General features: G+C 38.4%; 1 protein-coding gene across 5 annotated transcripts in view; it reads left to right on the forward strand.

Annotated features, from left to right (window-relative positions):
- Window positions 1-24,787, forward strand: part of PCSK5 (proprotein convertase subtilisin/kexin type 5) — a 522,373-nt gene that overhangs the window by 340,221 nt on the left and 157,365 nt on the right. For all 5 annotated transcript variants that reach the window (XM_086415564.1, XM_086415560.1, XM_086415561.1 and 2 more), the window contains 6 exons: window positions 1,577-1,679; window positions 3,524-3,717; window positions 16,971-17,055; window positions 20,738-20,835; window positions 21,869-21,998; window positions 22,424-22,539. In XM_086415564.1, coding sequence (XP_086271690.1) covers window positions 1,577-1,679; window positions 3,524-3,717; window positions 16,971-17,055; window positions 20,738-20,835; window positions 21,869-21,998; window positions 22,424-22,539 — 726 coding nt within the window. The remainder of the gene's footprint in view (window positions 1-1,576; window positions 1,680-3,523; window positions 3,718-16,970; window positions 17,056-20,737; window positions 20,836-21,868; window positions 21,999-22,423; window positions 22,540-24,787) is intronic.

The following is a 24,787-nucleotide window of genomic DNA, read 5'->3' on the forward strand; positions in this document are numbered from 1 at the left end:
ACCAGGTCCCTGTACTGTTTCATTGAATTCCAGGCACGGTGGGACCCACAGCTGGCTGAACTTCAACTCTTAGGCAGCAGAAGCACTCTCTCCTCATGGACTGCAGTAGTCAGCTAAAATGTTGCAAGTTGCAATAGCTGTGGAACTTAATTTCAAGATCAATGTTAAGGCTTTTGGGAAAATAGAGATAAACAGTGTCAAATGACTCTTATGATTAAGCAGAAATATACATCAAGTCTAGCATTTTAAAATGACTCATTTCTATTCAGAGCCAAAGGTCATGACTTACCCCTAAGTCGGAGACCTGAACTAAGAAGCAGGACCTCTGTTGACCCCAACTCTCCTAGGGAGATCAACTAGACAAGCCACTATAACTCTTGGAAAATCATTTTTATCTGTAAAATGAGAGTGTATGGCTACTAGATTTTTCTCCAGGTCATTCCTCCCCTACTTCTACCATTTTATGTTTCAATTTAGTAACTGTAGAACATAGTCCTACAGTGACTAAAGGAAAACAAATTTCAACAAAAGTAAGACCTTTTGATTAAAATAAGTGTGGCTCAAGACAATTCTGGTACCCTTGATTGACTTTTTGTGCATTTCATGTACCATGTAAATCGCTGGTTAAAATCATGAGTTTTCATTGGGAAATAGCTTGAAGATTATGAGACCAAATGTCTCAAACTACAGAAAACAAAAAAAAGGAGTCAAAGAAGTAAGTTATCTATAACTAGCCCATGTCATTAGAAAATCTCTTTTCATCAATCACAAAATAGCTCTTTTTAGCATTTTTTTTCCTGCCTGTGCATTCTTTCTAGTTCTTCACCAAAGAATATACAGCAAGAGAGATGAGGAACATTCATCCTTGGTCTGGAATTCTTTAAGCTTGCTTGCATCTTTTAAAACTTATGTATAGTTTTCTTTTGTTGAGTTGCCCATTGGCCTATGGGTAGGATGCAATTTTAAATCTATTATCTGTGCCTGAAGTACCTGCTTTGTAATCCAAGACGAGATGCTGATAAAATTGTGCCAGACCCCATAATGATGTTTCTTTCTGGCTCTAGAATCTCAGAGGTACTCAGTGGCTTTAATGACCTTGGATGAGAGAGGCAGTCTGGTCAGGACATTGAATAACAGCCCTCTTTTCTTTTCTGCTAACAGCATAAAATTCTCATTTTTCTATAAATCCAGCATTTTAATTATTATGCATATTTAATTGCAATCAGTTTTTTTTTTTTTTTTTTTTTAGTTGCTGCAGTGGTTTTTTTTCTTTGAATTCTGGGTTGTCATTTCCCACAAAGCAACTATACATGTACTTTGAAGACAAGGTCCTGACTAGGAGTTACATGCTTGATACTTAGGTAATTGAGGTTCCCCCCCCCCGCCCCATAAAAGCAAGAATTTATCTCGGCTTATAGCCACATTAAACATTATTCCATCTCACTGCATTAGAAACTCTTAAGGAAAACTCTCACTGCATAAGGGGGAGAAAAAGCCTATTTTTATCCCAAATTCAAGTTAACACTTACTTGCTTAAAATCACTTTTTCCAAGTGTTATTCTGATTTCTTTTGGAGGCCCCTGTGACCCCGAGTGCAGTGAGGTGGGCTGTGATGGGCCAGGACCCGACCACTGCAATGACTGTTTGCACTACTACTACAAGCTGAAAAATAACACCAGGTAAGAGAGATGCCCCATCAGGATACCTGAAGCGCGCTCCCTGGTGGTAGTTCCTGGGAGCTCCCACAGTTCACCAGCGGCAGGGTGTTCCATGGTCTCCCACCAGAACCAAAGTCCAGATGCTGCTGCACAGGCCCCTACACCTCGCTGCATCATTTGAATAGTGAAACTGATACTGAATTACAAAACACCCGATTTTGATCTACAATTTTTTGATCTACAAACTGATACTGAATTACAAAACAACCCGATTTTGATCTAGGCTAGGAAACTGCAGAGGTCTTTTCTCACATTTCAAAGGATGATGGGGAGGGACTAGTTATGCACATGCCTGATCTGCCCTTCTAGACCTTTCCATCCCACTGATGTTTGATGCCCCACAGCTGCACTTTCCCTCCAGGAAATGGATGATTTTCTGAATTCCTCAAAGTGTAAGCTTTCCATGTGGCAAAGCTACTGGTCCCTGTGCATCCTCACTACTCTGCTCTGGACAGTAAGGTGGGCCTGCTTGAACCCATGCTTCTGAGCCCCTGGCTTCTGCCTCGAGCGGATATGTATCCACAGGGAAGGCTGTGGAACACACTGCTCATCAGAAGCTATGTTCTTCCAGGCTGTTTCCCACATCCCTAACACCTCTCCCTCCTGTTTCAGAAGGAAACTCACTCTAGGAAGCCGACCTGGTATCCACACTCCAGTCACCCAGGAGGGTCCTATTCCTGTCACATCCATGCTGGAATTTCAGTTCCTTAAAGGGAATATAAAGCAAAAATTAAATTTAAAAAGAATTTTTAATTAAAAATAAATTTCTTAAAAGGAAAAGTCCTTGGCTACCCCAGCCCCTCTCATTATCTCCTAGACTGGCAAATGCCTGACATTTAATTAGTACTCAGTAAGTACTTGTTGGAGAAGGCAATGGCACCCCACTCCAGTACTCTTGCCTGGAAAATCCCACGGACGGAGGAGCCTGGTAGGCTGCAGTCCATGGGGTCGCTAAGAGTCGGACACGACTGAGCGACTTCACTTTCACTTTTCACTTTCATGCATTGGAGAAGGCAATGGCAACCCACTCCAGTGTTCTTGCCTGGAGAATCCCAGAGACGGGGGAGCCTGGTGGGCTGCCATCTATGGGGTCGCACAGAGTCAGACACGACTGAAGCGACTTAGCAGCAGCAGCAAGTACTTGTTAAATGAATAAATAAAGCCCAGATCTTCAGTTATGGGCAAACAAAGAAGTTTTTTTTGTTTTTTTTTTTTATCATAAACAGCATTAAATTTTCAAATACATTTTTTTTTCTTGGCTATGCCACACAGCTTGCAGGATCTCAGTACCCCAACCAGGGACTGAACCCAAGCCGCATCAGTGAAAGCCCAGAATCCTAACCACTAAGCCAGTAGGGAACTCCCTAAATATATTAATTTAGACAATAGCATACACATCCCAGAATTCATATAACAATACACAACAATAGAAACTAATCCTTTATATAGGGATTTTTGCATAAAATCATGGTTCACATGTCTTCTCTTCAACCCAACAGACAACCTTCCTGTTGAGACTCAGTTTCTAACCATCATCCCCTTTAAAGAGCTAGACCCGAACTGGAAGATGGTTTGGACCAAGACATTCCTTGCTTGGTGGACTTGGTATTATGTAACTGCAGTGCTATGTCAGCACCCTACATACGAGAAGGCTTTAACCAACAGAATTTGGCCCTTTGGATGTGGTATTACCATCACAGTTTAAAAAGGATTTTGAGAATGAGGACAGCTGTGTGCTCAGCACCTTACTCACTCAGGACTGAATCTCTGGTGACACTGCTCTTCTTTATCATCCCACAACGCAGAATCTGTGTCTCCAGCTGCCCTCCTGGCCACTATCACGCTGATAAGAAGCGATGCAGAAAGTGTGCCCCCAACTGCGACTCCTGCTTTGGAAGCCACGGGGACCAGTGCCTGTCCTGTAAATATGGATACTTCCTGAATGAAGAAACCAACAGCTGTGTCACTCACTGCCCTGATGGATCATATCAGGACACCAGTGAGTTGATTCCCAAATTTGGTTTTTAGAGAGGAAATATAAGGTTTTCACTTGAACGACCTTGGGAGGGATAGTCCTCATGAAATCTAGGCCTTTCTTAATATCAAAAAAGAGCTAGTCAGTTTTTAGGAGAACACTAGAATATTTTGTAAAAATGAATTTTAGAAAATTTTGCAAAAAATATTTTGTGTAAAAATGCCTGTAACTAACTCCTTCAAGGGGTGCTCTGCCTCACCCTCAGGTTCACTGACTTGCTAGGAGGACCCACAAGACTCAGTATATAATTGTACTCAAGAACTCATGGTTATAACTTACTATAGTAAAGAGATACAAAGTAGAATCAGCAAAGGGGAAAGGCATGCGGGACAGTCTGGAGGAAACCAGGTGCAAGTTTCCAAGAGTTTTCTTCCAATGGAGTGACACAGGATACATCCCATCCCCATCAAAAATCTGTGATTATGTGTGAATGTCAGCTACCAGGGAACCTCCCTAGAGTTTCAGCACCCAGAGGTGTAACTGGGATCTGGTCATGAAAGCTCCTCTGATGGCTCAGTGGTAAAGAATCCACTTGCCAATGCAGGAGACATGGGTCCAATCCCTGGGTTTTGAAGATCCCCTGGCAATCCACTCCAGTATTCTTACCTGGGAAATCCCATGGACAGAGTTGCCTGGCGGGCTGCAGTCCATGGGGTCTCAAAAGAGTCAGACCTGACTTAATGACTGAACAAAAACATGAAGGCACCCTGTGCCTGTACCATACCAAAATTCCAGACTCTGCAAAGGAAAGCACGTATTCAATACAAACCATATTGTTTCTACGAACAGTTTAGGCACCATGAGCCACTCTAGTCAAGGTAGTGGGAAACTTCATGAAATCCAACTTTCCAAATGTCAGCCATGGGCCAACCTTACAAGGATAACAGCCAGGCCTGTTTTTTTCTGCACATTAAGCAAAGGAAACAGACTTTTATGATATCAGTAAGGTGTAAATAGACACTGGAAATTTATCAGAGTTATTTAACCCATCAATAAAGGAACCTAAAGGTGATAAGTGGGTTCAAAGACTATCAGGTATCACAGTCCACCAGGAAAGGCAAATGAACTCCATTTGCTGAGTTAGAGAAAAAACTGAATAAATTTCATACATGGGAATACAATTAGAATTTTGGAGGGTTATTTTTTCAAATGGGCAGAACTCACTTGCAACTTTTATCAAACAAAAATTTATAAATTAACATGTAACTTCACAGAATGTGGGCTCTAATCAAATGTCATTAGTGAACAGATAAGGCACACTCCCTAGAGAATCCAGTAATCCTCAGGCACACCTCTTTTTAGAGAGTGCTCTATTATAGCTCTGGTAAGGACTGCAGGAATTTTTTGCTTTATTTCTGAGCCCTGGATAATTTATCAGAATGAGAGTGTCACACCACAGTATGACAGTGAAATTTCTTGTTTCTACCCAACTTAAGAAAAAAGAAAACCCAACTTTAAAGGAACAAGAGTTGTTTTTTTTTTTCAAAAGCAGCAAAAATTTTAAAGTGGATACCCTTGCTCCTTAAGCAGTTTTTTATTCAAACACAGGCAGCACTTCTCTATGAGGGAGATGGGGCTTTTGACTTAGCCTTAGAGCAATGGGGAGGGGTTACGGCTGTAGTTTTTATTTTCCCTCAAGTTTGGAACATGATCTGCAACTTGATGGAAAAAGGAGAAAAAGAATGTGGAGCAGACCTAAGGGCTCAGAAGTAAGTAGTATTCCTTGAAGGAAAAATTCAACATTCTGTCAAGAAGGCTGAATCTTGGAAAAGACACCCAGCCCCACGGAGTGGTTGTGAGCCAGCTCTTCTCCCATCATGTGCCCTGAGGGGGGCACGTCTGAGCCACCACCACTGCCAAGAACCCCAGGACTGGGCAGACCCTATATCAAGAGAATGACGACGAGCACACGCTGAGGAACGAGGCAACAGGCACCAGTACTAAAGCAGCCCCTGCACCAAATACGTTAAACCCATACAAGCTACACATGAACTCCCCCACACAGCCCTCCAAGACCACATAGGTCATTCTTTCTCCTAAACTTACAAGGTAAGAGAAGGACAAAGAAGAAGAGAGGAACCACTCCCAGTTAAAAGACCAAGAGAACTCCCCCGGAAGAAAATGAAACAGACCTCTTCAGCCTAACAGACACCAGGTTTTGAAAGAAGATAATGAAAAAACTGAAGGAGCTAAGAAAGGCTGTTGACAGAAATGCAGAATGCTGTAAAAAGGAACTAGAAACTATACAGAAAAATTACAAAAATTCATTTACAGAGATGAAAGCTGAGCTAATGGAAATGAACAGAAGAATGAATAAGTGATCTGGAAGACTGGATTATTTCCATTATCCTATCAGGACAGCAGACAGAAAGCCAAATGGAAAAAAAAAAAAAACTAGAAACAATATAAGAGATATATGGGATAGTATAAAACATGCCAATGTAAACATGATAGGGATTCCAGAAGGGGAAGAAAAAGAAAAGGGGATAGAAAATGCATTTTAAGAAATTATGGCAGAAAACTTCCCAAACGTAAAGGAAACAGGTATCAAGGTACAGGAAGCACAGAGAATTCAAAATACGAAAAAACCCAAACAGATCTACACCAAAACATATTATAATAAAAATGGCAAAATTTAAAGAGAGGATTCTAAAAGCAACAAGAGAAAATCAGAGTTAATGACAAGAAAACCCCCATAAGGCTATCAGCTCATTTCTCTACAGAAATGTTGCAGGCTAGGAGGGAGTGGCAAGATATAGTCAAAGTCCTGAAAGGGAAAAACCTGCAACCTAGGATACTCTACCCAGCAAGATTACCATTTAGAATAGAGAGATAAAGAATTTCTCAGATAAAAATCAAAAGAATACAACAATACTAAACCTATCCTAGGACTTCCCTGGTGGCTCAGACAGTAAAGTGTCTGCCTACAATATGGGAGACCCAGTTTCAATCCCTGGGTGGGGAAGATCTTCTGGAGAAGGAAATGGCAACCCACTCCAGTATCCTTGCCTGGAAAATCCCATGGATGGAGGAGCCTGGTAGGCTACAGTCCACGGGGTCGCAAAGAGTTGGACACGACTGAGCGACTTCACTTTCACTTTCAAACCTATCCTAAAGGAAATATTAAGGTCTTCTCCAAATAGAAAAGAAATAATCTATAGGTAAGAGAAAATCACAGTTGGAAAGTAAAGTGATAGTTTCTCAGTCGTGTCTGACTCTGTGATCCCATGGACTATACAGTCTATGGAATTCTCTAGGCCAGAATACTGGAGTGGGTAGCCTTTCCCTTCTCCAGGAAACCAGAAACCCAGGTCTCCTGCATTGCAGGTGGATTCTTTACCAGCTGAGCCAACAGGGAAGCCCATGAATACTGGAGTGGGTAGCCTTTCCCTTCTCCAGCAGATCTTTCCAACCCAGGAATCAAACCAGGGTATCCTGCATTGCAGGTGGATTCTTTATCAACTGAGCTATCAGGAAAAAAACCAGGGCAGCCATTTTGCACACAAACTGATAAGCCAGTACATAAATTTAAAATTAAATCAAAAAATTTCTATGAAAGTAACGATAATTACAATGAATACGAAAAGGATGAACATGATCGTTTTGCTGAAAGTTTTACCTCATTTTCAGTTAGAAGGATTAGTTAACAAAAGCAACCACTCATTGCACACACAATGAACAATTTTAATATTTTAATAGGGGATTATTTGACTTAGTTTCAATTATATAGTCATTAAAAGAAATAGAAGCAACAGAGAAGTAACAACATACATTATCACCAAATTGGGCCAACAACCTACATCTAGACTTGAATAGTTCTTTAAAGTCCTGAATGACAGCAATCTGGAGTCCCAGTTGGGAAACGGTCCCAGGAAGTGTATACACTCCACAGGTTAAGACTTGAAATTGCAGTTTTGAGAGCTCCTGCTTATAATCCCAGGCCAAAAACTGATATATTCATCACTTTGTATGCAAAACAGCAGCCCTGGTTTTTTCCTTTAACTTTTACAATACTATTTGTTTCTCCTTGTGAGTCATAAGACTTCTTAGACCCTGGAGAGCAGAGGGGGCTGGCCAGGCCCTCAACGGCTTAAGAAAAGTTCAAGACCCACTAAACTTTCTTATGTAAAGTGCCCCTTAACTTTCCAGCAACAAGTGGTGTACTTATAGGCAGGCACATAGTCCTGGCAGGGTCAGAAGTCAGAGGCCTGCTCTCCTGCTTCTGAAGCCTGAACAAGACTACCTCTATTTTAGTTTCCCTAACAATGAAGATATAAAAGAGGACATCAAAGTTATAAAATGTGGAGAAGAGTAAGAACGTGTAGATTTTTCACTTCTCCTAGAATGTGTTTAAGCCTATATGACTACCAGTCTAAGGCAAGTAGATATAGGAATGGGTTAACATAATTGAAAAACAGGATAACCACAAATCAAAAACATACAATAGATTCACAGAAACCAAAGAGAAGAGAACATTAAGTATAATACAAAAGAAAATCAAACCACAACAACAACAAAAAAAGATAAAGTGACAAAGAAGAAATTTAAAATCAATGAGAAAGCAAGGTTTAAAATGGTGATAAATACATATCTATCAATAATTACCTTAAATGTCAATGGTCTAAATGCTCTAATCAAAATACACAGAGTGACAACTTGATTAAAAAAATACAAGAGCCTACAATATGCTGCTTATGAGAGACCCATTTTTAGGGCAAAGCACACACAAAGATTGAAAGTGAGGGGATGGAAAAAGATATTTCATGCAGATGCAAATGAAAAGAAAGCAGGGGTCATAATACTCTCATTAGACGAAATAAACTTTAAAACAAAGGCCACAAAGAAAAATAAAGAAGGATACTATATACACATCAACAAATTAAAGAATAAAAACCATATGATCATCTCAATAGATGCAGAAACAGCTTCTGACAAAATTCAACATCCATTTACGATAAAAATTCTCCAGAAAGTAAGCATTGAGAGAATATACGTCAACATAATAAAGGCCATATGTGACAGACCTACAGCTAACTCAACAGTGAAAAGCTGAAAGCATTTTCCCTTAGATCAGGAACAAGACAAGTAGGTCCGCTTTTATTCAACGTAGTTTTGGAAGTCCTAACCATGGCAATCGAAAAAGAAAAGGAAGTAAAAGAAGTGGAAAAGAAATAAAACTGTCACTGTTTGCAAATGACATGATACTACACATAGAAAATCCTAAAGATGCTACCAGAAAACCACTGGAACTCATCAATAAATTCAGGGAGTTGCAGGATACAGAATTAGTACACAGAGATTTGTTGCATTTCTATATATTAACAACAAAAATCAGAAAGTAAAATTAAGAAAACAATCCTATTTACCATCATATCAAAAACAATAAAATACCTAGGAGTTCTTGGACTGCAAGGAGATCCAACCAGTCCATTCTGAAGGAGATCAGCCCTGGGATTTCTTCGGAGGGAATGATGCTAAAGCTGAAACTCCAGTACTTTGGCCACCTCATGCGAAGAGTTGACTCATTGGAAAAGACTCTGATGCTGGGAGGGACTGGGGGCAGGAGGAGAAGGGGACAACAGAGGATTAGATAGACGGCTGGATGGCATCACTGACTCGATGGACGTGAGTCTGAGTGAACTCCGGGAGTTGGTGATGGACAGGGAGGCCTGGCCTGCTGCAATCTGTGGGGTCGCAAAGAGTCCGACACGACTGAGCAACTGAACTGAACTGAAACCTAAGGAAAGTACACTATAAACTATAAGACACTGATGAAAGAAATCAAAGATGACAAACAGACTGAAATATACCATGTTCTTGGATTGGAAGAATCAATATTGTCAAAATGACTGTACTACCCAAGGCAAGCTACAGATTCAGTCAAATTACCAATGGCATTTTGCACAGAACTAGAACAAAAAAAATCGTAAGATTTGTTTAGAGATACAGAAGACCCTGAATAGCCAAAGCAATCTTGAGAAAGGAAAACGGAGCTGGAGGAATCAGGCTTCTTGACTTAAGACTATATAACAAATCTATAGTCATCAAAACAGTGTAATACTGACACAAAAACAGAAATATAGATCAATGGAAGAGGATAAAAAGCCCAGAAATAAACCCACATATCTATGGCCAATTAATCTACAAAAAAGGAGGCAAGACTATACAATGGACAAAAGACTTTTCAATAAATGGTGCTGGGAATACTGGACAGCTATATGTAAAAAATAAAAACAAACCAAAAAAATGAAATCAGAACATTCTTTAACACGATGCACAAAAATAAACTCAAAATGGATTAAAGACCTTAATGTAAGACTGAGTACTATTAATATAAAACTCCTAGAGGAAAACATAGAACATTCCTGGCATAAATCACAGCAATATCTTTTCTGATCCATCTCCCAGATGAAAGTAAAAACCAACAAATGTTACCTAATTAAACTCAAAAGCGCTTGCACAGTGAAGGAAACCTAAACAAAATGAAAAGACAGCTCACAGAATGGTAAAAAAAAAAAAAAAAAAAAAATGCAACCAGAAAGGGATTAGTCTCCAAAATTTACAAATGGGCAGGAGACCTAAATAGACACTTCTCCAAAGAAGATATACAGATGGCCAAGGAGCACATAAAAAGGTGTTTAACATCACTACTGGAGAAATACAAATCAAGACTACAAAGACATATCACCTCACACCAGTCAGAATGGCCATGATCAAAAAATCTATAGACAATAAATGCTGCAGAGGGTGTGGAGAAAAGGGAACTCTCCTACATTGTTGGTGGGAATGTAAATTGGTAGAGCCTCTATGGAGAACAGAATGGCGGTTCCTTAAAAAACTAAAAATACAGCTACCATATGATCCAGCAATCCTACTCTTGTGCATATATTCATAGAAAAACATGGTTTGAGAGAGTACATGCCACCCCAATGTTCACTACAATACTGTTTACAATAATCAAGATATGGAAGAAACCTAAATGTCAATCAAAAGATGAATGGATAAAGAAGATGTGCTACATATAAACAATGGAATATCCCTCAGTCATTTAAAGGAATGAGAATACGATTTGCACCAACATGGATAGACCTGGGGATTATCATACTAAGTGAAGCAAGACAAAGACAAATATCATATGATATCATTTATATGCAGAATCTAGAAGAAATGATACAAATGAACTTATTTACAAAACATAAACAGACTCACAGACTTAAAGAATGAATGTATGGTTACCAGAGGGAAGGGTGAAGGGCAGAGATAGATTGGGAGTTTGGGATTGACTGTACATACTACCATTTTAAAATAGATAACCAACAAGCACAGGGAATTCTGCTCAATATTCTGTAATAACCTAAGTGGGAAAAGAACTTGAAAAAGAATAGATACATGTATATGTATAACTGAATCACTTTGTTGTATACCTGAAACTAACACATTATGAACCAACTTCAATATTGTGTTCCAATATAAGATAATTTTTTTAAAAAGCTTCCTTACTGTTTAAAAAAAAATCTCAAATAAACACACTTTTATCTCCCACTTAATAAAATTAGAAAAAGAAAAATAGGAACTTCCCTGGAGGCACTGTGGATGGGAGTCCCCCTGCCAATGCAGAGGACACAGGTTCGATTCCTGGGCCGGATGGATTCCACAGGCCGTGGAGCAACTAGGCCCATGCACCACAACTCCTGAGCCTGTGTACTGCAACTACTGCTGAATCCCATGTGCCTAAGTCTATGTTCTGCAACAAGAGAAGCTCCACAATAAGAAACCCGCACACCACACTAAAGAGGAGCATCCACTTACTGCAACTAGAGAAAGCCCACACAAAGCAACAAAGACCCAGCACAGCCAAAAATAATATTTTTTTTAAAAAAAAGAAAAAGAACAAGCAAAATCTAAAGTCAGCAAAGGAAGGAATAAAGATCAGAGAAGAAATAAAAGATTTTTTTAAAAAAATAGAAAAAAGTCAATAAAACCAAGAGCTAGTTATTTGAAAGTATAAACAGGATTGACAAACCTCAGACCAGGCTCATCAAAAAGAAAAGAGAGATAATCCAAATAAAATAAATGAAAAAGGAAACATAACAACTGATAGAGAAATTCAAAAAACCATAAGGGAATGCTATAAACACTTATATGCCAACAAATTTGACAATCCAGAAGAAGTGGACAAATTTCTGGAAACAAACATCCTACTAAAATTGAATTAAAAAGAAAGATAATTTGAAAAGACCAATCACTAGAACTGAAATAGAATCTAATTTAAAAACTCTCAACAATGTATGGCTACCAATGGAAGGATGAGGGGAGTGGGATGAATTAGGAGATTGGGATTAACATATATATGCTGCTATGTATAAAATAGATAACTAATGAGTACTTACTGCATACCACGGGGAACTCTACTCAATGCTCTAAATGGTGACCTAAATGGGAAGGAAATTCAAAAAGAGGGGATATATGCATACATATAGCTGATTCACTTTGCTGTATAGCAGAAACTAACACTACATTGTAAAGCAACTATACTCTAATAAAAATTAATTTTAAAAAATTGAGTAACCACTGGAGTAAAAAAAAAAAAATACCTCTCTACAAACAAAAGTCTAGAACCAGATGACTTTACAGGTGAATTCTACTGAACATACAAAGAGGAACTTATACTGATCCTTCTCAAGCTCTTCCAGAAAACTGAAGAGGAGGGAACACTCTCAAAGCCATTCTTTGAAGCTATCACCTTGATACCAAAACCAGACAAAGATACCACCAGAAAAGAAATTTACAAACCAGTATCTTTGGTGAATATAGATGCAAAAATTCTCAACAAAATATTAGCAACTGAATCTAACAACACATAAAAAAAATCATATACCACGACCAGTGGGATTCTTCTGAAGTTCACAAGGATGGTTCCACATATGCAAATCAATCAGTGTGATACACCAAATAAGCAAAAGACAAAAACACATGATCATCTGGATAGATGCAGAAAAAGCATCTCACAAAATTCAACATCCATTCATGATAAAAACCCTTACCAAAGTAGGTACAGAGAGAACATATCTCAACACAATAAAAGCTACTTAATGACAAACCCACAGCCAATATAATACTAAAAAGCTGAACGCCTTCCTGCTAAATTCAGAAACAAGACAAGGATGCCTACTCTTACCTTTTCTAGTCAACATACTAGGAAGTCCTAGTCACACCAATCACACAAGAAATAAAAGGCATTCAAGTTGGAAAGGAAGAAGTAAAATTGTCCTTATATGCAGATGATGATACTATATGTATATAAAACCCCGAAGACTTCACACAAAAACTACTTGAACTGATGAATGAATTCAGCAAGGTAGCAGGATATAAGATTAACATACAGAAATCAGTTCCACTTCTTTATACCAACAATGAAATAAGAAAGGGAATGTAAAAAAAAGAACTTTTTAAAATTGCACCCCCAAAATAAAAGACTTAGGATTAAACCTGACCAAGGAGGTGAAAGACTTATTTGCTGAGAACTATAAAACGTTAATAAAGGGAACCAAAGATGATTCAAAGAAACGAAAGATACCTCATGCTCTTGGGTTGGAATAATTAATATTGTTAAAATGGGCATACTTACCAAAGCAATCTATATAGGTTTAATGTGATCCCTAAATTACCAAAGGTCCAATACTTTGACCACCTGATGTGAACAGCTGACTCATTGGAAAAGACCCTGATGCTGGGAAAGATTGAGGGCAAAAGGAGAAGGGGGCGACAAAGGATGAGATGGTTGGATGGCATCATCGACTCAATGGACATGAATTTGAGTAAACTCTGGGAGATAGTGAAGAACAGGAAAGCCTGGTGTGCTGCAGTCCATGGGGTCACACAGAGTCAGACATGACTGAGCTACTGAACAACAAATCAAGTTACCATAACATTAGGTCTCCTGCACTGCAGATAGATTCTTTACCAACTGAGCTACCAGGGAAGCCCAGAACTAGAACAGATAATCCTAAAATTCATATGGAACCATAAAAGACCCAGAATTGCCAAAACAATCCTGAAGAAAAACAAATCAAGAAGTATAACCCTCCAGACTTCAGACAATACTACAAAGCTACAGTAATCAAAACATTATGATATTGCCACCAAAACAGACATATGGATCAACAGAACAGAATAGAGATCCCAGAAATAAACCCACACACCTATCATCAGTTAATCTTCAGAGGAAACACATATATTCAGTGGAATGAAACAATCTCTTCAGCAAGTGGTGTTGGGAAAGTTGGACAGTCACATGTAAACCAATGAAATTAGAATACTCCATTACATCATACACAAAAATAAACTCAAAACGGCTTGAAGACTCAAACATAAGGTGTAATACCATAAAGCTCCTAGAAGAGAGCCCAGGCAAAACATTCTCTGACATAAATCATACCACTGTTTCCTTAGGCTCCCAAGACAATAGAAATAAAAACAAAAATAAACAAGACCTAATCAAATTTACAAGCTTTTGCACAGCAAAGGAAACCATAAACAAAATGAAAAAACAACATACAGAATGGGAGAAAATACCTACAAATGATCTGACCAACAAGGGATTAATTTCCAAAATATACAAACAGTTTGTACAACTCAACAACAACAACAAAAAATCCAACTGAAAAATAGGCAAAAGACCTAAATACACATTTCTCCAAAGAAGAAATACAGATAGCCAACAGACATATAAAAAGATGTTCAACACGGCTAGTTATAAGAGAAATGCAAGTCAAAACTACAGTGAGGTACACCTCACAATGGTCAGAATAACCATCATTAAAAACTTTGCAAAAGAAATGCTGGAGAGGATGTGGAGAAAAGAGAACCCTCCTACACTGTTGGTAGGAATGTGAGTTGATGAGCCACTGTGGAAAACATTATAGAGGTTCCTTATAAAACTAAAAATACAACTATCATATGATCCAGCAATCCCACTCCTGGGCATATATCCGGACAAAAGTGTAATTCAAAAAGATACATATACCCCTATGTTAATAGCACTATTCACAACAGCAAAGACATGGAAACAACCTAAATGTCCATTGACAGATGAATGGATAAAGAAGATTTGATGTGTATAAACACACACACACACGCATGCGCACACACACAATGGAACAGTTCTCAGCCATAGAAACAAATGAAATAATGCCATTTGTAGCAACATGAATGCAACTAAAGATTATCATACTAAGTGAAGTAAGTCAGAAAGAGAAAGATAAATACCATATTATAACACTTACATGTGGAATCTAAAATAAGACGCAAATGAACTTATTTACGAAACAAACAGAATCATGGACAAAGAGAACAGACTGGTGGTTGCCAAGGAGGAAGGGGCTGGAGAAGAGATAGACTGAGAGTTTGAGGTTAGTAGATGTAAGCTTTTATGCACAGAATGGATAAACAACAAGGTCGTACTGAATAGCACACAGAACTATATTGAATATCTTAAGATAAACCACAGTGGAAAAAGAAACTTTAAAAAGAATGTGTATAAAATGTATAATTGAATCACTATGTGTGCAGCAGTAATAAACATTGTAAATCAACTATACTTAAAAAAAGTTTTAAAGTAGTATTCCTTGAGGAAAAAAATCAAAATTCTATCAAGAAGACTGAGCCTTGGAAAAGAAATCTAGGTGGTACTGGATAGGAAAATGATAATTGAGACAATCAGTTCTTTTGCCAGAGCCTGGAAGGTTGATAATTAAAGAAGGCTATTTAAACAATTACTTCACTGATAAACCTGAAGAAGGGAAAGGCTACCCATTCCAGTATCTGGCCTAGAGAATTCCATGGACTGCATAGTCCATGGGGTTGCAGAGAGTCACAGATGATTGAGCAATTTTCAGTTCACTCACTGATACAAGTGGTCTGTGCATCTCTCTCCTTCTAGGCAATTGCCTTTTGTTTTAATTTCCTCCTTTAATAAGTCCATTTACATATAGCATAGTGATATGTATGTGACTAGCAATAATTACTGCCAACATATCTACAGTTCCCTTGAATAAGGTCATTAACTCCTCAAGAGCAGCTCAGCGGTAGTCATCATTGTAATATTTAGTTAACAAATGAACAGAGATTGTGAACTTGTCCACTAGCAATGCTAAGAGCAGAATGCCACGCTAGGTCCTCTGGCTTCAGGTCCTATGTCATGTCCAGCATTCTCGATGACCCTAAGATGGGGAGCTCATAGACGGTGAAGAACTTTGTATTTCATGCTGAGGAGCTCAGAATTCTGAAAGGAGTTAGACCTCTAGGAGGTCCTTAGAGGGATCCGGTGAAGCAGTGCTTCTCTGGATCCCTGAAGAACACCAGCGTTTAGAGAGCAGACAGAGAAGCCTATGGACAAAGCCTCATTCAGTTCTATATATACCTGAAGTTAGGATCTACCGGTATCTCAGAGAAGGGATCAAAGTCTCCAGGAAAATGTCACCTGAGGTAAAAGGCCTTACTTAATATAACATCACCATTCTCCACTACAGGACAGTAACGTACTTGCCATCCCCCCACCCCTCTGCCTCAATGCTCGGTATTAAACAAGAAAGCCAGTATTCACAGTGTATTTGTTCATTCAAATGTTTTTGTTCTCCAGAAATGTAAGTGTTGTCTGAAATATAGTAACATTTATATTGATTCCACAGTTCTATAAACTTTAATAAAACAACGCAAGAAATAATCAGCCCTTACCTTGCAATCTTAAAAGCAGGTTGCCCTTTTCAGTGTAGTTCATCGGAGTAGTCATTAAAGCTGTGAGCATGAGGTCTACCGTTCCGTTCTTCCGCTGCTAGTGTTGCCTCTCTGTACTTACTACTGATGTGCCCCAGCTTTATAAGTGAGATTTGCACAATTGCAAGTTAGGAAACTCTGCTTGGGAAAGAGAATAGGAAGAAGACAAAACCAATAAACTATTTAAGAATTAAGTGGGCTGTTGCTTTCTTGTCTACAAATTGGTAGATATTACTAAGGTATTTCGCAATGCTCTATATTCCTACCTGTATTTGATTTGATGAGAAGTGAGAGCAAATGTTGAGTCTGGGGCTTTTCCTACAATTTCCTACTCAAGGCCGTGTATACTATAGCATACATTAGCAAACATTAGAACATATGCTTTTATGAAATCCAGCTGACCAGCTGCTTTATAACCTTGTTCCTTTTTTTTTTTTTAACAGAGAAAAGTCTTTGCCGGAAATGCAATGAAAACTGCAAGACATGTACTGAATCTGACAACTGTACAGAATGCAGGGAGGGGTTAAGGTAAGAGAGTGAAAGATTTCACCAAGTAACATAGCCCAAGGACTTCTCAATAAATTTGAAAAAAAGTAAATAGGTAGTTCTCTTATAAGTCACCCTTGGTTTGACTCCCATTCAGACACTTGATTGCTATTTGCATTATCTCTATCATTTTATGTGAAAAATTGGATGCTACCTTGGCTTCAGAAGGTTTATAAGCCAAATAAAATTCTCTTTAGAAAAGATGGCTCAACTATAAGTAAATAAATGGCCATTTGAGAGGCTTTCTTTGGGCTTTTTGACCGACAGTGTATCAGTCAAGGATTACTGTGTAGGTAACATCAATGAATTATATTTAATCCCCCTGATTCATTCCTCTGATGGTCGAAACTATTCCCTTATCTTTATTATTTCTCTCCATATAGCCAATCATTGTCTTATCTTAAGCACCTCAGGCTGGTTCCATTATGCTGTGGTATGCACATAGATTTAATACCAGGGGATGTCATCCTTGAATGGATGAGACTTGCTCATTGCTAAAGCCAGACAGTTGATAGATTCTTTGAGAGAATCAAAGTGAAGTAGATATTCTTGATATGCTTAAAGAAGGTCAGATCATCCCATGCTGAGTGAGGGGCTGGACTCTGGCTTTATTACATAAAACTAGAATTCTGCTCCATTCCATCCCTTTTAAGAGTTCCCTGATGGCTCAGAGGGTAAAGCATCTGCCTGCAATGCAGGAGACCTGGGTTTGATCCCTGGGCTGGGAAGATCCCCTGGAGAAGGCAATGGCAACCCACTTCAGTATTCTTGCTTGAGAATCCCATGGATGGAGAAGCCTGGTAGGCTACAGTCCACCGGGTCGCAAAGAGTCAGACACAACTGAGCGACTTCACTTAGTACCTCTATTTCCACTTTTGATCAAAGGCACAATAATCAGGGTTCAGGCAGTCTAGGCAGGCAGTCCTTTACATTAATTAATAGGGGAACATCATTTTTATTTTGATTGATTATTTGTGGCTTTCTCTCTTGCCCCATAAATGCATTCAGTGTCCATTTGTTTTGTACCTTTCATCTCAAGACTTCAGTTTTGATAAATATCAGTCCAGTCAGCATCCTACTACTTTTTGGAGAAGGAGCAGACTGTTATAATTTTTTAAAAAGGAAGATAAATGTGGGCTTAAATCTTTCTCTGCCATTTATCAGCTGTGTGATCTTGGTCAAGTCCATTCACTCCTCTGAGCTTCAGTTTTCTCATCTATAAAAGGGTGGTACTAACCTCAAAATTGGTGGATTATGATAAGGATTAATTGTGATAACATCTATAAAGCACTTATTCCAATATCTGACACTGAATTGGCCCATGAAAAATAAACGATCAAGATTATTTTCTATATTTCTTAGGGAACATTTTATAGAGTAAAAAATGTTCTCTAATAGAAATAAGAGCCATATATATTAATTTTAAATACCTGAGTAGCCACATTAAAAGGAGTAAAAAGATACAGGTGAAATTTATTTTAATGAAATCTTTAACCAAATATATCCAAAATATTATTTCAACATGTAATCAATATAAGACAATATGAAAGATAATCAATGAGATATTCTATATTTTGTTTGTAGTGCCCAGTCTTCGAAATCTGGTGTGTATTTCACCCTTAAAGCATATCTCAATTAAGATAGTAATTTTGGGGGAAATACTTGATCTGTATATAGGTTTTATAAAAATTTAGTTGAAGTAGATTTTAGATAACCAAGTTGTTCCGCACTTATTTAAAAGTTTTCTGATAACTGAATCAAGTGCCAATTTGTAAGATTGAGAGGGAAATGAACAAAAATAAAATGTTAAATTCTGTGCCTTGGCCACGCTAGCCACATTTCAAGTGCTCTCGAGCCTGCAGGTGCTAAAGCATATGGGACGGCACACATCTAACTCAGCTGGCTCACCCCAGCATGAACCCAGGACCGGGTCGGCTTACCGTGCCACCCCTGGAGTCTGGACGCGGCAGAGTGCACCAGGGCTCCCAGTGGTGCTCTGCTGCACGCCCCACTTAGTGCATTCCCTCCTCACACACGGCACCCTCTGTCTCCAGCTGCGCAAGTGCCAGCCTCAGAAGCAGTTTCCTTTGTTAGAAAAACAAGGCAGCTTTAAAAAAAACAACAACTTTGATAAGTTTATCAGAGGTCCCATTTCCTCCCACAAACAGATTCATGTGATGCACTGTCCCTTTTTCCAGCTCTACCAAAAGGAAAGGGATTTTCTTTTATTGGCTTTTTAAATGACACCTCTCTGGCCAGAAGAGAAGATCTATGAATGAAATACACTTTCTGTCTTCTTGAGGCTCCCTGTGTTTTTCTTAGGAGCTTCTAGGGTTGACCATTTTGCCTCAAAAGACCTGTAAATTTTTAAATAGTGGCTAAGCAAACAGAAAAATATCTATGCATAAAATACTAGAAGGATATGAATTAAAATGTGAACAGGACTGTCTGGGATTCTTTTTCATCTACTTTTGTTTTGTTCTTTCCAAATTACTTTAAAGAGAAAAATAAATATATAAAAATACTTATATACATATAAAAAATAAAGGGAAAACTAAATGTTAGTTTTTAATAGTATGATCCATATACAAAGCACAGTCAAGTAACATGTGAATTGCAGCAATGTAGAGAAATGTATTTTCTATAAGAACACAGAAAGCATTTGACCCTGTTGCTTAGACACCCATTTTCTAGAACTGTCTACTGGGTGACATGGGATTATGGTAACAGTCTCACTACTGAGTTATTCCATGAGTAGTGTTTGTATATTAAATGCTGTAAATTTTAGACATTTGTTTTTAAGCATCAATCTGTAGGCTATGAAAAACCTTACAGGTGTTAAAAAATTAGAAGAAAAAAATACACATTCCTCATTCGACATTCTAGCAACATATTAGGTAATGCCTAAGAGTGCTATTTAGATAAAACATAGCACAGATAACACCTAAAAATACTAAATGATAGTGTAACTAAGAAAAGTTGAGATGTTTGGTGAAGCAGCAATATAAGTAAATAATTTTGCCAAATATTTCATTAGAGTTTAAAATTAATAAATAAAGCAATAGAAGCAAATGTATGTTAGGATTCTCTTGCTTTGGTCCAAGAGAAGAACTAAAATCAGAAACACTTAAAATTTTAAAAAGGCTATTCATGGGATTTTGAGCTGAAGGTTGGGCAGGATAGTTGTACCCTTCTCTTCAGGTGTAATCATTTTACCACGTATTCCTACAACATATACAGTAACAGAACAACATTTAACATTTACAGTAACAACAGTTACTCCACCACATTTATTGTGGAGTAGGTCTAGCAGATCTGGGATTGGTAGGCATATTGTTAGGGAACGTGATTGTTTTGGTTCATAAAATACTTTTAAAAACCTCCAGGTTATAAAATGTTGAGTAAAGAAAAAATGTGTCAGCCAGCCTAATAATTTAAGAGGAATGTCCTCCAAACTTGTAGCACATGTATAGGCTACAGACTTATTACAGGCACAGAGAAGCATTCTAGGCATCGGGAGGAGAAAAACAGAGGGTACAGGGGCTATTTCTCCTGCTCTGAAGTTCTCCCAAATCCACTGACCTCTGGGGGAAACTGTATGCGTTACATATGGCCTTGGGGAGTCATGACCTCTTTGCCTGACCACAGCCGTCTGTGTTTCCAGCCTGCAGGGGTCCCGGTGTGCCATCACCTGTGAGGACGGATGGTACTTCAACGGCCAAGACTGCCAGCCCTGCCACCGCTCCTGCGCCACCTGTGCTGGTACCTCCTCCCCCACTCCTCTTATTTATTCCTCTAGCTCTGGTTTGGCTTTCATTTGTCTTTATCCATCAGTCATGCACACCCCCTTGGTAATTTTTTTAATTAGACTTACTTTTCTAGCTTTACTGAGGCATAACTGACAAAAATTATATACTTTAAGATGTACGTGTGATGTTTTGATATATATAATACAAGGTAATTAACATATTCATCACCTCACATAGTTTGTGTGTGATGAGAACACTTAAGATCAACTCTCTTAGTTGAGTTTTGAGTATACAATACAGTATAGTATTGTATAGTACTGTACAATAGTATATAGTATATACTATTGAATATACTATTGTATATACTGTATACAATACTATATACTATACAATACTATTGTATAGTATTGTATAGTTACCATGGCGTACGTTAGATTTCCAGAACTTATTCATCCTGCATAACTGAAACTGCACCCATGGATCCAGGTCTCATTTCCCCACCCCAGGTCCTTGACAGCTCCTCTTCTACTTCTGCTTTCATAAGTTTGACTTCTTTTTTAAATTCCACATTTACGTGAGATCATGAGGTATTTGTCTTTTCTTATCTGGGTTCGATTTTAAATGTAACAGTAGTACTCAAACTTCTGTGTTGAAGATACATTCCAAGGAGGCCAAGGGTAGATGCAAGATGTGTGCAGGCAACCTCTTGATAATTTTAGTGTAAATGCTGGAGAAGTATGGCTCTCTCCTGACAATCATCATGCGGTCTCAAAAGTCAGTAATCAGCAGCCTAACCTCACTGAAAACTTAAAACGTCCCAGTGATACCTCCTTTGCTTTCAAAAGAGGTTTGATGTTTTTTGGCAAATGGGTTCAATCTAAAACTGAAGCCTTTTCCCCCAGAGAACATAAGGAAAAGTACAAATGTTACAGTTCTCAAAATTGCCACCTATTAATGCCATTTTCACCAATTATGCAAAAAGCAGCCCGCTGTGCAACCTTTTCTGAGGCTTTGTTTCTGTTTCCTGCATTTGTCTTGCTTTTAAGGAGCGGGCGCTGATGGGTGTATTAACTGCACAGGAGGCTACTTCATGGAGGAGCGGAGATGCGTGCAGAGCTGTAGTATCAGCTACTACTTTGACCACTCTTCAGAAAATGGATACAAATCCTGCAAAAAGTAAGTGGATTCCCCTCCCCCCATTTAAGCTCCAGTGTTTGGCAACTGGGTTCCTTATTTGACTGCCTTCATTAACAATATGAAACATACAATTATTAATGAAAAATAAGGTGCAAACATTTACCTATGGACACCTACACTCTGCAGCTTTAAACCCAACTGATTTTTGTGTGTGTGCCTCAGGAGCACTTTAAAACCTCTAAAGTTGTATTTCTGTTTCAAGTGCATGCTCTCTCCTCTTTAAAATCGGTCTACCTGCTAGGTTTTCTTTAATGTTGTCAATTAAAGCAGTTCATTTAAGAAAATATTTTTGTGGCATCTTCAAAGGGAGAATTAAATTTAAGATGTTAAGAGATTGACAGTAAACACATCTTTTCCTTCACCTGATGTGTGAAAGGATGATACATCGTACATTCTCCCCATAGATGTGACGCCAGCTGTTTGACATGCAATGGTCCAGGGATCAAGAACTGTACAAGCTGTCCCAGTGGGTATCTCTTAGACTTAGGAATGTGTCAGATGGGGGCCATCTGCAAGGACGGTGAGTACAACTACTTATTTTGATCTTCGGAGAACCATGTGATCCTTCCATGTTAAGGTCTAATATATATTTCCACTTGAAAATATTAACTATCAAGCATGTCTCAGATAGGACATGCTGATGTCTTGTTGGTGTTCCTTGAACTTATACCCTCAATGGGTTTAGTTTTCTGGTTGTTTTAACTGCAAAAAGAACTAAAGCATCCATTTATGAAGATGGCACTAGTTAATTTTTATTAATTAGTAAACCTTGTTCTTGAAAACTTCTTAGAGCTTTGGGTTCAGAGCAAAATTCAGCAGAAAGTAAAGAAAATTCCCATTTATCCTCCGACCACACTGACCATACATACACACACACATACACACATACTCACCATCAGTATCCCTCACCAGAGTGATATGTTTGTTACAGTTGATGAGCCAACACTGACAAATCATTGTCACCAAAATCTACAGTTTACATTAGAGTCCACTTTTGGTGTTCTATGAGTTTGGACAAATGTACAAAGACAAGTATCCACCACTGTAATATCATTCAGATCACCCTTCACTACCCTGAAAATCCTCTGTGCTCTGCCTATCCCTTCCTTCTTCCCTCCCTCTGGAAACCACTAATTTTTTTTTCACTGTCATCACAGATTTGATTTTTCCAGAGTGACATATAGTTGGAATTATACAAACACTAACTAGAAAAGGCTACATATTGTATTGTTTTCCAATCTTCCCTCATATGTACTTTTTGCTAGATTTTTAAAATACCACATAGAGTTTTGTACCTTGCTTTCTGCTCTAAGCAATAGATAAATGCTACTCTGTGTTTTTACAAAATCTTCAGAAACTTCACTTCTAATAACAGCTTAGCAGTCTATCTTGTGGATATGCCACAGTTTACTGCCACTCTCCTCTCATTTGGATTGTTTGTAATTGTGATATGTAAATAACAATCAAATGGCATCTGAATCTTTTATTAAGCTGTGATAGATAGGCATCTATCTAATGATAAAACAATTACAGATTGGTTCTAATGCTAATATTGGTCCATTTTTCTTTTCATTGCACCAGTAGTTCTCAACCAAAAGGCCAGGACCCCACACCTTCCCCCAATATTCATTTAAATTGCTCTTGGGGTAAGGCACCGATAGCTTTAGAAGCTTCTGAAGTGTTTTTAATGTGCAGCCATTCCCTCTGATAATTTGGCAAATGCCAAGTTCTCTCATTTTCTAGCTTCCGCCATTCCCCTATCCATAAAATGAATGAATTTAAATTATTCCAACCCCAGTCTCTTGTGAGCTTTGACTCTAGATATAATTCATGCAGAGAGGACTCTTAAATTTGTGCCTAGACTTTATGCACATGTGCACCTCAACAATGTAGAAATAAAATGTTTGAACCATCATTGTTCTAAACATCTTGGATTGTTAGGGAAATAGGAAAATAAAAAATGATGCATTTGGAACAGTTTTCCCTGATAAAAGTCATTTCCCTGGGTTTAATCTTTGTGTTCCTTTGAATGGTTCTTCTTCTGGAAATTTCACAAGAGGCAGAAGAGTGCTATGGCCGGGAGAATGCAGATTCAGAAGTCAGACGCATCATTCTTATCTAGACTCCAGACCTTGGACAGGTTAGGAGTTTTTTGGGCCTCACTGCCCTCATCTATGAAAATAAAAAGGATAATGCTGTTGCCGTCATATGGTTATCTGATAACTTTCCATTAGGAATCTCAAACAACAAAGATATCTGAGCACGTGATGGCACCAATAGGGAAATCATTTATGCTCTCATATCCACAGAGCATCTAAGTGACTTTGTGTCTTCATAGCTCTTCTAATGTATGGATTGACCTGGCAGGGACAGGCAGACCTGCTCAGGCTCTGCATTCAGACTTTCCATGGCCAGGGCTAATTCATACCACACAACACTCAGGTAAGAAGACTGGGAGTGACAGCACCCCAGATACCATGTAAGTATTACTCTCTAGTTATCAGCCAGTGATCCTTACCCTCATGTTAAAAGCTGATCCCCCTCTATCTGAATATGATCAGAATTTTTGTAAGTTAGTAACTGAAAAACCAAGGAAGATTTTTAAGCCATTGACCCAAAAGATGCACTATAACTTGAGAGGTTCACCCATAGTACTTGGTAACAGGCATTTCAAGGTTTATGATCTTTAACTGCTTTCCCTCAACCGTGGTAAGCATGGGATCATTTATGCCAGTGGAACTTTGGTAAAAGTGGAGTGTCAGGATTGT

Source organism: Bos grunniens, chromosome 8, assembly GCF_055505025.1.
Source record: "Bos grunniens cultivar Pamir isolate PY7600 chromosome 8, Bosgru_T2T1.0, whole genome shotgun sequence".
NCBI lineage: Eukaryota > Metazoa > Chordata > Mammalia > Artiodactyla > Bovidae > Bos > Bos grunniens.